Source organism: Mycteria americana, chromosome Z (assembly GCF_035582795.1).
Source record: "Mycteria americana isolate JAX WOST 10 ecotype Jacksonville Zoo and Gardens chromosome Z, USCA_MyAme_1.0, whole genome shotgun sequence".
Taxonomy (NCBI): Eukaryota; Metazoa; Chordata; class Aves; order Ciconiiformes; family Ciconiidae; genus Mycteria; species Mycteria americana.
Genome location: NC_134396.1, coordinates 5554217 through 5567861, shown reverse-complemented (window position 1 = coordinate 5567861; position 13645 = coordinate 5554217). Strand labels below are relative to the sequence as shown.

Sequence of the window (13645 nt, the reverse complement as noted above, 5' to 3'; positions counted from 1 at the left end):
CTGCAGGAAACAAAGGTGGAAAAAAAGCCTTTGATATGGAAATCTCACATAATGCCTTTAAGTGAGGTGAGTCATATCTGTTCTTTAAGGGCGTTTTGGGGGGAAGAAAGCAGAAATTAACCAAAACCCCTAATCAAGCAACATTTTGAGTGGATGAGTTGTTCAAAGTGAAGAACTTAAATGTTTTCTATAGTGAGACTATTGATACTACTTCTTAAAGATTAGAAAGCTCTTTCTTAATAGGGACTGGCAAATTACAATATAGTTCTGTTGTCAACTAATGAAAAATAAAATTGATTTGCTAAAAGAGAGAGTACAACTTTTCTTTCCTACACAGAAGCCATGCAGCTTTAGCCTGTCCTGGAGAAGTTTGTATAATACTCGTTTTTTATATATAGTTGAGACTTACAGTTAACTTAAAAATCTCCTTGTAGCTGAGAGTTAAGGGTCCTATATGTTGTTGAATTAGTCAAGTAGGATTTGTATGGATAGTTTCAGAGGACATTTTTATTTTTCACTAAAAACAATTTGGATTGTGATTTTAAAACCCAACCCTTTTGCTGAAATTCATCAGCCATTTCTAACTAGAAGTTGACAAATGTTGTCATCTACACCATTTCTCCTGGTTATGCAGTGATACGGCTGGATATGACACATGACTTATGGAATATTCTATGTGACTCGTTTGGCTGAATCGGGTTTTCTAATAAAAGCCTCACATCTGCAAAACTGTCTCCCACAACAGGTAGAAACGTCTGAGTATTGCTGCTTGAATTTCATGCAGTTTGTTAGCTGAATCTCTTACCAACTTTCTTTTTATTTAGTCTTAGACTATCCTGGGTATACTTTCAGCACTATCTTGACTTCATAAGGACTCCAGCACTACACCTACCTGTGTTACATCTCTTTCTCAAAAATCCATGGAAACCCTTTCTCTTTTGTGCTACTTGTGGAGTGTGCTGTGCTCAGCAGTTATGATGGAAGAGTGTGGGAAGGCAGGCTTTTCTCAGACAGCACCGTGTGTTACAAGGTTTCAGACCATCCATCTCTTCATGGGTATTTCTGAACTGGTGGGCTCCTAGTCAAGATTTCCATTCCTGGACAACAGGGTAACTGGGATTTCTCACCAAATCTGGAATCACTTGCAACGCTTTGCTAATTTAAGGTAAAAGCAAGGTGAGATTATTTTACTTCAGAATGAAGAGCTTAACAGAGACAATCATCATTTGGAGAGACGTAAAAGCAGAAGCAGAACCATACTTTATAGCTGCCTGTATGTTAGTGTTCTCCCTCTCTGCTTCATCTAACTAAAAAAAGCTGCCAGGAGACTTAACACAGCAGGGATCCAGTCCTTAGATGACACCATTCCAGGTTAGATCCCCGCACTGGGGGGGATTGGTCACTGAGGAGAGAGTTTTGTCTGCAGAATCCCTCTTGCTACCTGCCATTAATTTTCACAACTCGAATCTCTTCTGAGATTTTCCTGCAGCACATAGCCTCATGCTTAACCAGGACTCCAAACCTGAGGGTTGTTCACTGTTGCAGTCCGTATGGCTTTAAACTTTTTTACCTCCAGTGCTATCACCTGTCCAGACAATAAACAAAATTCTTTGCTATATGTGAATACAAAGCCTGACAGCTGGTGTGATGTTTTATTTGGCCATAAAAAAATCACTTAACCAGCAGTCTGAACAGAATTTTTTGTTCAGATAGCTGTGGGGGTTTTTCTCAGCACAAAACCCTTAAAAATGTAGATACTGAGAACTGCGCTTCATAGAAAAAAGAATGCTGAAAACCATGCAAATGTACAAGAGAGACTAATGAATGCAGCTCATAAATAGCCCTTCATAGAGGTGACTATTGCAGTAACTGAACAAAGATTGACGGAGATAGCAGGAGTGATGCTGCAGCCTGTGTTAGTGGGGAAGAGGGTAGAGGTTATAGCAGTGATAGTCCATTTCCCTTCTCTTAAAATAAAACCCCCCAAACAAACAAAACCAAATAATCCACTCACTGTCTTTCCTCTGTCTTTACTCACAAATTATATTCTTCCATGTAGACAAGAAGCTATTCTTCCATGCAGCTCATTCTTCAAGATTAAGATACAAAAATGTATGCCTTTCTTTTGTTCCTTGGCTTGGTGAGAAGGCAACTTTCTTTATTGACTAACTTTTTTTACTAGCTGACGTATCTGCAGGACAGAGTCTGTTTGTGTGGGTGCACAGGATGACACTGACAAGTGATTTGGGTTGGTATTCACAAAGGAAATTTATATTCTTGGGATCTTTATTGTGATGGTGTATGGATAGTAAAAATTCTAAGCTTATATGTTTATTGGGATTTATTTACATTTATTCAAGCTTCTCTTAGATTCAGTTATTTTTTTATGCTGTTTTCCTTGCCAGGCAGGTCAAAAATCTTATGGTTCTTTGTCCTTCACAAGTAGTATTTTCAGCATCTTTTAAAAGGCAAATGCCAGTTCATGCAAAAAGAAATCTACTTACAACTGTTTTTATTTATTTATTTATTTATTATATTCTAAATCTACAATATAGAATACATGACATTCTGCATAGTATATTAATTCAGCTTCTACAGTATCCTTTAAAAGGTGGTCCAGGGAGGTACAGGTTTCCATCTAGTAGAATGAACCTGAGTGGGGTAGGTTTGTAGGTTTGTGTGCTTCTTGGTGGTATATGCCTGCTGCTGGCTGAAATCCTGAACTGGTACTGCGATGAAGTGCTAACTGGTCACAGTGTGTGTCAACTAATGGAGCTGCTGTGTACTGCACACTTGTGCACTGCAGCTCAGTTCTAAATGTGTGATGTGGCTGCTGTAGTTTTGATTATTCATGTGGCATATTTCAATTTTATGCATAATGTGCTATCAGTACCAGCATTTCTTTCTCTAGGCATCTTTCACACTGACCTCAGAGAACACATTTCTAAAAACTTGTGCATCTTCTTTTGCACGTACACAATAACCCAAGATATCAATCGCCTTTTACGCTGAGAGATGTATTATACACATCATTAATAGTTGAATGGTGCCACATTTGGTAGACATGTAAGATGCCGTGATACATTCCGGCTGCACTTAGGTCTTCTAAAGGGCAAACAGCACATTCATAACAAAGGCATAACAGATCTTCTGCTGGTGTGAACACAAGATTTGAGACCTAGCTGCCAGGTCATCCGTTCTTCAAGGGGAGAGTGGTCTGGGTAACTGTCCCTCAACACTTAGTAGTGCTGGGAGATGGAGGTAATACTGGATAACTATCCCCTCCCACACAGTAGTGGGGGTAATGCTGGACAGGCTGTAAGCACTTCGAGGCAGGAGCTGTCTTTCTGGCCCGCAGATGTGCCCCATCTGGAATAAGGACATCCTCTTCCATGAGTGAGATGCCAAAGGACTACTGCAGCATCTGTAACAGCAACAAGTGCTCATGATCCTTCCTAGGACTTGGGGAATCCCAGCACTGTAGAAGTGTTTCTCTGGCTTCTGGGTTGGAAAAATGCTGCCAGTTGCTACCAAACTGGCATCTCACTTCTTTTTCAGGCCTAGGGGTATTTACATCCCTGGCATTTCCCTGGTAACCCAGTCAACTGGCATTCAAAGCTAGAAGGAATCGAGAGCAATTAGCCCTACCGAGTGCAGTGCAAGGTTGCTAGCAACTCAACAGAGCAAAGCCTTCCTCCTGAAAGGCTTTAGATGCACAGATCCCAAAATTATAGTGGAAACGGTAAGTGTCTCGCCTGTCAGTCAGAGATGGCAGCAGCTGAGGAGCCCACGGCCGTCTGCCTGGCTGGTATTTAGATGACACCTACTGGTGAAGCGTCCCCACTCTTCGGGGATATTTTCCATGCACAGAACAAACTGTTCATGGATGTGCCACAGCAATGGGCTTAACGAGCCATCCTGCTGAGAATAAGAGCTGCCTGTGGCGAAAGCGTATCCCTTATCTTAAACTATGAACTGGTGTCATTAGAGAGTTTAGAGCCAAACCACAGAAGAGAAATTCCTTGAAAACGGCATCCCTGATGCAATTTTTTTTAGCTTGGCTCTGTCTTGCACCTTTATCCCTGGCGTTTGAGTAGGGGTAACTTTTGAATGCAGGGTAACTGGAGTTGCCCACTGGAGTAGGGGTAACTTTTTAATCCATCTAGGGGGGTATTCAGAACTTAACTGGACAGGGCCCTTAGCAGGCTGGTGTCACTTTGGAGTTGGCCCTGCTGTGGGTCACGAAGGTGGCAGCCAGAAGTCCCTTCCGGCCTAAATCATCCTGTGATTCTGCGATGCTACCGTTCTGTCTGCAAGTGTTACAGCCATACACTTCAAATCAAGCTTGAAAATATTTTCAAGTCAGCATTGCTTCTTCCTCTTCCAGATACCCTCAGCTTTTTCAAACAGCAGCAGCATTGGAGGGAGAGATGGGAAAAAAATCATATGGCTGTCAGAAAGGTTTCTCGGCGCTCTGTCAGCAAGGAACGATGGGTGGAGACGCTTGTGGTTGCAGACAGTAAGATGGTTGAATATCATGGAAGTGACCATGTGGAATCATATATCCTCACTATAATGAATATGGTATGTACAATATTTCCTTTTTTAGATGGATGAATGAAGCAGATTTTAACTTGATTATGTTACTGATCACCTTGAAACAAGTCTAACATTGTTCACTGAAAGAAATGTAATATCATTTTTATATATTTATTGAAACTCTGTATTTTAAAGCATTTTTTACCTTATATTTTGCATAGGTGTAATTTTTCTCTGGATTTTAAGTGAGAGAAGTTTCATAGCTATAAATGCTAGCGCTAATTTTCTTTCCACTGAAATTTGCTGTCTCCCCTGGAACCTGTTGCTCATTGTGATTTCAGTTTGGTAGCTGCAGCATCAGAGAGAAATCCTACGGTTTAAAGCATATGGATTCTTTCCCATGTCTGTGGATGAGAAAGGCACACAGGAGCCCCCTAGAAATTGTAGTAATTTAGCAAGAGCTAAAATATCAGTGTGTTACTGTTTGGTCACAAATCCAAACAGCACCATATAAGCTATTATGAAGAAAGTTAACTCTATCTGAGTTAAAACCAGTACCGCTGTTTTTCCAGATAAGTATCTTGCCTATAATACAAAGTCCACATTGAAAAAAAAAATATTTAACTTTCAATGTTTTCCTGTGTGGCAAGTTTGAAAATGTAAGTTGACCTGGGAAAATCAATAACGTTTCATGAGACTGCCTACAGATATGTCTTCTGTTACTATCTGTATCATAGTAGATATTGACCTTGGAGAGTCTATTGAGGATGTCTTCTATGTCGTTATCATGGTACGTGTGTAATATATGTGAAATAAATCACAGTGTCATTCTAACCATGGTAACCGATCTGTCCCTTATGATTATACAGTATGTTCCCAACTGTGCCCCGAGCAGGCTGACTCACTACTGAGGCAGTGAGCCTGATTAAACAGACACAAAGCTGATTTGAGCACGTGAGGTTTTGTCCACACAGGGAAAATATGTGGAATAAACCCCTGTCATGATCAGATTCAGGAGCAAACAAGTCTTAGTATTTTCTCTGAGGTCTGTATGTGAGATATTAGGGTTACTCACAATGATTCAGTTTTCAGTGTAATACCTTGAAAAAGATCCATATCCAAATCAGACTTTTGTAAACACAATTTCCACTTAATTTTAGTAATTTCTCCTTTAACGGTCTTCTCCAAAACAGTCTTAATCCAAACACAATCCATTTTGTCCATTCATATTTCTTGTGATATATGGCATAGCTCACATATAGATAGGTTATGACTACCTTCTGTTCTGATTCCCTTTCCTCCTGCCTAATTCAACATTGTGATGATGTTTGGGTCAAATTTTTGCTGAGTTCAGTTCTTGCTCTTTTTTTATGTGGATTCTTTTTTTTAATGGATTCATTGTTGCTTTTGTTCTTCTCATTCTCTTCTGTGCTGTGAAAACACAAGAGTATCCATCATTTAACTGATTTCTCTTTACCTAGTACTGACTGATTATTGCTTTGTTGTGGCAGAAGCTGATTCCTATCAAATCAAAACAGAACAATTTGACGTGCTGTATTTTTGCACCCTGACTGGACCTCTCCATCAGTGTTACGTGACTCTAGATGTTGCGTTCTTTTCTGCTAATGTTTTTTAGGGACTCTCAAGTTCTTGAAAGGGAAATGGACATAAAATAATCTTGTGTGTGCTTTTGCTCTTCAGCTTAGTAACTTTTGCCAAATCCTGTATCATCACTCATTTGGCAGAGCTGCCCTATGCAGTAGTTCCAACATTTATTGCATTTCAGTAAACTTTCAGTGAAGTGCATGGAGGATTTAAAAAAACAAAACAACACCCCCACCCCAAGATGAACAGTGTGCTTGAAGTAAATGTCATATTTTCTCTCTAAAGTCCTGTTCTGCTATAAAGGAATCAGTTAATCTCATACCTCCTGGCTCTGGCACAGGTCACAGGGTTGTTCCACGATCCAAGCATTGGCAATGCAATTCACATTGTGCTGGTCCGGCTCATCCTCTTTGAGGAGGAGGAGGTAAGGTTTTTATTTTCCTCAAAATGTCACTTATAAAACTTGGGAGTTCAATACATTGAGCTATAATTATGGAGAGGAGAGTTTATTTGCTTAAAATAATTTGTTCATTTTACTTTTCTATTAATCTTTGGCATGTCTGGTTTTAGAATAAATGCTGCCCTGGATCGCAAGGTATTTAGCTGATGACTTCAGGTATTTCTGCACAAAATCACCAAGGAAAATGTAATTAAAACAGGCAAATTAGGAATGGAGAAATGGAATCTCCCCAGTGTCAAAAGGATGCCAAGGAAGACTAGATAAGAAACAGAAATTACGCATCATCACTCAGAATCTAATTACGTAGCATTACCTGAAATGTACTATAAAGTGTAATGCTAGAGTATCTGCAGGTCTCTGAAGAAGTAAATCTGTTATTGTGCAGCTCAAACATACATTTTTCTTTTTGGATCTCTTTCAAAACAAAAAAATGAGGACTAAGTAGAAGCTAGTTGCTATAAACTAGCTATATATTGGTAGTTTCCAATGTTTCTCGTTCACAAATATGTTGCTATATGCTTAAATACATGCTGATTGTCATCATTTTATAGTTATTTTTAAAACACTGTGCATGACATAGCTTGGTCTGACTGCAGGAACACATTAAAGGGATTTTCTTAGTAGCTTATAATCTATAACCACAAGCTGGATGGTCCCAATGCTATTGAAGGCAGTGAACCAAGCCATGGGGCGAGGTTATGTCTGCTGAAATAATTGTTAAGACAGAGTCTGCCCTTATAGCCCTCAGTGTAAGAATATGCGGGCCAAAAACTGTAGTTCTCATCTTAACAGGACGACTGGAACCTGAAGTTCATGGTGACCTCCAGTTAAGTTTGCTTGCTAAATTTCTGTGGCTGTTTTGATAATAAACCATGGATTCCTGTTCAGTTGTGCATGGCAATGTTGGAAACAGCAGTGTTGGATATCATTCAAAATTTGGTTTTAAGTTTCCCAGAAGTTACTATCTGGTAACAATGTTACTTAGATGCTTTGTAGAAAGTTTACTTAAATAGAGTAAACTGAGACAAGATACAGTGAATGCCCAAGATCAGAAATGAGAACGTATGTTTTTGAATGAATTTGTTTTGCATACTTTGTATTTCAGAAGAAATTTCAGTAACTTGCATGTATACTATATAATAATAAGATGAGGAAGAAACATCTATGACTGCATTGTTTCTCTTTGGAATTGAAAAATATTGTGAAAGAAATACACCCTTAGAAGCATAATTGTTCCCTGAGCATGACATTGTTTACATAACATTGAGTGACAAATTTGAGGATGAAGTCCCATACTAATTAGTCTTTACCTTCTCTATAGAGGAAAACTTGCTTTCAAGAGAATATGAAATGTTTGTTTGAAAGTTTCAATTCAGTGTTGGATCTTATGAAGCTCACTTACCAAAAAAATATGTACATTTCTGCATTTACTTTTTCCTTTAGCTGCACCAATTACAAAAATGTCAACATTTTAACTTAATATTCAGTATGTTAGATAAATAGATGTCATTCTCCTAACGATGGCTCTAGCAAAAGCATAATCAATTGCATTTCAAAGATTACCCAGCTTCACAGCTAACATCACTGACATGTTATTGCAATGCAGTGTGGTCTTCACAATGATCTTTTCCTTCATTTCCCATTAGCAAGGCTTGAAGATAGTTCACCATGCTGATAAAACACTAGCCAGCTTCTGCAAATGGCAGAAGAGTGTCAATCCCAAGAGTGATGTCAACCCTACACACCATGACGTGGCCGTCCTTCTAACCAGGTATGACAGCAGTTCAGCAGCTGTGACTATTGTTTAGTTGCGGTTTTTTGGTGATGATATTTTTTTATAGGCTCATTTCATCATTTAGTTCATCCTGCATAGAACCCAGTAAAGTGGTCTGATGAAGACATGCTGTTTCTGAAACACAGTGTTAATGCAAAAATAACCTAGTGTGAGCGTGTCTGACACTCATACAGGCAGACAATATGAGCTATATTATAAAAACGTGGTTAAAGTTAGACCTGCTGTACCTTTTAAAGGGATTGTTTTTCATTTGTTTTCAAAGTACATATAACACTTCATGTATGCATGTGGGTGTTTTATTAGAGATGCATCTTAGTCAGGAAATAGAGATCTGTATATCCCAAGAGATTAGCAATTTGCAGAGCTCAGGTCATTTTCTCCATTTGATCCAATCTCATTTTGTGCTCAGTCACTTCTCTATTCTTCTTTGAGTCAATATACCAAAACAACGTAGCATGTAGATTAACAACTCCGTAATGACAAATCCTAAAGTAATATACAGGTGCAGCTCAGAATGGACAAATATTTTGCGAACACAGTGCCATTGACTCTTAAGCTTTAAAGTGTATGATTTGTAAATATTATCTCCATATTTAAGGACACACAAAATACTTTTTTACGTGTGAGCAAGGGTGGCACAGAAAACTTAAAGGTGATGTCTGAGGTTACATGGGGAGTTTGTGGCAGGGCATGAAACAGAACTTCTACAGGTCCATAAAAATGGATCCAATCTGCACACAACTGAGAGAAAAGATTGGGTCTAAGGTCTGCAAAAAAAGTCCTAAGTTAAAGCCTGTCAGGCAAAAAAAAACAACACAAACCCCCCACCTCAAGTGGTGCAGTAGAGAAGAGAGTCAACAAATCTTAAAATAAGAATGAGAAAAAGAAGTCTCACAATGATGTGTGGTTTAGCTCTCCAAATAAACTGGCTTGAAGTAGTTCATTTGAATGAAGCTGAGATATGGCGAGTTTAATAAACCGTACCTGAAAACGCTGTTAGAGGTGGAGGTTTTAAAACTTCTTCTTATGCAAGTTGACAATAAACATACATATTTAGGCTCTACAGCAAGATAAATATTCGCTACAAATTATACCAGTATAATATGACAGTAGTGGAACAAGTGCATGTTCTTGTTGTATATATGTTTGTAAAAATGTTAACACTATCCTTTGCTTAAAATGCAAATTAGCACTGATACATTATAAGATGGAGACTTACCCCCCAAGGTAAGTGACACTCTGCAGTTGGTTTTAAGCTCTTTTAATGGCATGTCTCTTTTGTGATTCTAGAAAGGACATTTGTGCTGGCATGAATCGTCCGTGTGAAACCTTAGGTTTGTCTCATCTGTCAGGCATGTGTCAGCCTCACAGAAGCTGTAACATCAATGAAGATTCTGGCCTTCCGTTGGCTTTCACTATTGCTCATGAACTTGGACACAGGTATAGTTGAAAGTGAAAGGGGGACCCAGCTGAGTTTAATTGATTATTTGTATGTTAATACCCAAATTGCCAGACAGAAACAAAACAAGGAGTGAGTTAATGTCTCTGTTATTAAAATCAAAACTATGTTTTTTCTAAGCAAAGGAATAAGAAAGAGATTCTTAAGCCTTTGACCTTTGTTTATATTTACAAATACTCAGTCTTCCCCTTTTAACAGTCTGCTAGGGCAATACCTCAGGGTGAAATAATTAGGCTGCAAAGAAGCATCACTTAATCATGCTAATTTTTCCAAATATATACTGAAATACTATGCAATTACTTTAGATGATCTCCAAATCAATCCAAATCATTTACATAAAACATACCTGTTTCATTATATCAAGGTATTTCAATATTGTAAATTAGCTAGAAACCATTTTTAATTCAAGTAGCCAAACTTCACAGAAATATCAAATCTTTGTTCTCCTTTCTGACGAACAAATAAAGTCACTTTTGGGCATTTCTTAATAACTAGTATCTTCTGTATATTAATATTGCTATTGTGGATACACTTAGGTCAAGTCAACTAAAGTTCCTGGGGATTTAGTCTTGGACACAGCTAAACTTTTTTTATGACTGGGTATTTTTGCTTGAAACTAGATTTCTCAGTATCTCCGATTTCTAAGCATGTTTTGGCTGGTTAGTTGGTTTATTAAACTCACCTGAAAAAATTCTGATTTTTTAATCTGTTTTGATACTGAGCTGTTTTCCCCAGGGTAGAGGCCTATCTCATGAATACTCCGGGGTGGAGCAATAATAATGCCTGCACTTTTCAGCTGCACCATGTTGCCTGGCTAGCTGACATGTTCACTGCTGTATCTACAATCACATTACTTTCATTATGCACCCAACCACCAGTCAGGATGAAGTCTCTATGTCCTGATGAGCAATAATAATAATAATAATCATCATCATCACCATCTGATACAAAGAGTACTCAAGTATTGATCTATTAATTGGCCTTTCTTTATTCAACCCCTCAATTGCCAGAAAGAAAATAGTATAAGTAAATAATTCTGAAATCATTACAGTTGGATCTGGGTGCTTTGGGTTTAGTTACTTGGTTCCCACAACCTCTTGCCGACACGGAGCTTTTTTCGTTAACACTAGTATCAGAAGACACTTCTTCCCCATAGAGTTGTGTGTGACCTTCTCCTGGTCTAGCCTTGGCGGCTGGTAAATCACTGTCCTTTGGATGCTGTGAGGCAGAGTGCTGCTATACTTGCCTTTGCAGGAGTGGTGCAGGGCCTTGCCTGTAAGAATTGTCTCCACAAAGAAAATCAAATACTGTAGGGTTTGTTGTTAACGTGAAACTGTCCTTCCCTCAGGCCAGGTTAGAGTTCGTATGTTAAAAAGTTCAAGTCTGGACAATAAAAGTCTGTAAGGACAGATGAACAAAAAAATCAGACGAAAGCCATGCACCCATTCCTTAGATGAATGCCAAAAGACAATTCTTCTCCATACTGTCCCTCTAGACGTTCACAGCCTCCTGTGTCAACAAACTGTGTTCATGGAAGAGCCTGTCATTGAGGGGACACACTTGCTTTTATGCCTCAGACCCATTACTGGTGTTGATTCTGACTGAAATCATGCCCTGCTTTTGAAACATTTGAGTCATGGTACAATTACATTTTCCAGAAACAAAGTCTTAAGTGGTTTGAGCTCACTTTGTCTGATCCATGACTGAATCACGACCTGAGTCAGTTTTCACTGCTCTTTCACACAGGGGCTTACGCACCTTTAGATCTTAACAGTGTAGGTGTCAACATCTTCGTATATCAATATCGTTGTATATTGTTATTTCAGATAATCTTCATGATGAGGTGATGTGGAGGCATGTATGTTTAGTCAGTTGAATCCCACCCAGAGTTTTTTATGTTTATGACTTTTACAAGCTGTTGAATAAAGAAATTTCTTAATAAGCCAGAGAAGCTGGAAAGAACCATGTCGGGAACACCTGCTATGGAGATCTGTTTGTAAGGCACAGTTTGAGAAAGCTATATAGGAAGAAGGAGTGGAGGTTGGAGGCAAATTCACTGAACGTTCAGTAATTTTGAAAATATCTGTTTCAATCTATCAAAGGAGATGTAAAAAGAAACATGCAATAGAGGTGTGATTATAAGAGAGTGTAAGACATAGTGTAACAAAGCCTGATTTTAGTTAAAGTGGTACAAGTTGGAAATAACTGGGATCCGAGAGGTAGGAAGTGCTCTTAGTTTTAGCACCTTTAACATAAATTTGAGGTTTGAACTGTCACTTCTGGCCCAACTATGCAATAGTGTTTTGACTCCCTTAAAAATACCACTGAGTGTAGTCTTTATTTTGTGCAGGACAATATTGCTGTACATAACAGATATGTTTGAAAGCTTGTTGGAGTGTAGATTTTTTGTAGGTTTTGGGTCAGATCTCCTTTATTTTTTTTAGCAAACAGATGTCTACCAGGAGAGGAAGCAACCTTAGTGTCTTTTTAAGCACAGTGTGGAACCTATAGGTAGGTGTTGTGGTACAACCAATCAGCTGAAATTATTAAATGTTGTTTTTTATCTCCAGTTTTGGTATCCAGCATGATGGAAAGGAGAATGACTGTGAACCTGTTGGAAAGCGCCCATATATTATGTCTCGACAGTTGCAATATGATCCTACTCCACTCACCTGGTCACAGTGCAGCAAGGAATACATCACACGTTTCCTAGAGTGAGTGATCAGGTTTTAGCATTTCCCTGGAATCAGTACAGCTGTGTGTGAGACGCTTATGTGGAGTTTAAAGTAAATCCTGTACTATTATATTACTAAACATAGGGTTTTGTAGTGTGCTTGAGTTAATTCCCATGGAGAGCATACCCCAAGCTTATTGCTCACTTAGTATTTGGGAAAAGCTCCATTGTATTCTTGTTTTCTGGAAGTGAACTGGAGTCTTGTCATATTGGCTCAGGTTTGGTGCAACCTGCAGCTTTTTGCGGTTATCAGGAAGAAAGAAGCCTTTCTATCAAGGACTGTGATGCAACATCATAGACCTTGCCTTTGGCCACAATGACATGTGCTTGACTTCAATGACTTGTTCAAATTCATTATGTTCTTTTTAAGAGCAGCAATGTGGTATAACTTTAACCAGAGGCTGTAGAGTGCTGTGAAGCCACTCTGCAAACCATACTGACCTCATGATATTTCCACTTTGACAAGTTATATTTTGCCTTTGTAAACCTTTCCTTACTAGATGGAGTGCTGTTTGTTAGCAGCACTTCAGCATAACTTAGCTGGAATCTGGAAGTATTATTTGCAAAGGCCATATGCAAAATTACCATTAAGAATTAGATACTGAAAGTCTGTATAGAATTGTCAAAAAACCTGGTTGTAGGGGTTTTTTTTAATACGCAATTTTTGTCTTTTAGCCGCGGGTGGGGATTCTGTCTGGATGATATCCCCCAAAAAGAAGTTTTAAAGTCCCCAATCATTGCTCCTGGAGTGATTTATGACGTGCATCACCAGTGCCAGCTTCAGTATGGTTCCAATGCTACTTTCTGTGAAGATGTGGATGTAAGTGCTGTATGTTTTTCTTCATTCTCCTGATAAGAACTTAAGCTTCTTGAACAGTGTGGAAATGCAGTCCGTGAACCTCAGTTGCTAACTACAAATGCAGCATGTTCAGAGTCTCATAGGCTAGATGTGCAGTGCAGGCATTGCCTAACACTGTTTTAATTCCGCTCTGCAGATTCTGGAAGTGAGTTGTTGTACTGTTTGCCTTGTATTTTGCAAGACCTTTACTGGAT

The 13645-nt window shown here is 38.7% G+C and overlaps 1 protein-coding gene across 5 annotated transcripts in view; it reads left to right on the top strand.

Moving 5' to 3' along the window:
• Positions 1-13645, top strand: part of ADAMTS12 (ADAM metallopeptidase with thrombospondin type 1 motif 12) — a 172252-nt gene that overhangs the window by 86700 nt on the left and 71907 nt on the right. For 4 of the 5 annotated variants that reach the window (XM_075527121.1, XM_075527124.1, XM_075527123.1 and 1 more), the window contains 6 exons: positions 4388-4584; positions 6485-6568; positions 8251-8375; positions 9690-9839; positions 12429-12572; positions 13268-13412. In XM_075527121.1, coding sequence (XP_075383236.1) covers positions 4388-4584; positions 6485-6568; positions 8251-8375; positions 9690-9839; positions 12429-12572; positions 13268-13412 — 845 coding nt within the window. The remainder of the gene's footprint in view (positions 1-4387; positions 4585-6484; positions 6569-8250; positions 8376-9689; positions 9840-12428; positions 12573-13267; positions 13413-13645) is intronic. The other variant, XM_075527122.1, reaches the window with a different exon arrangement.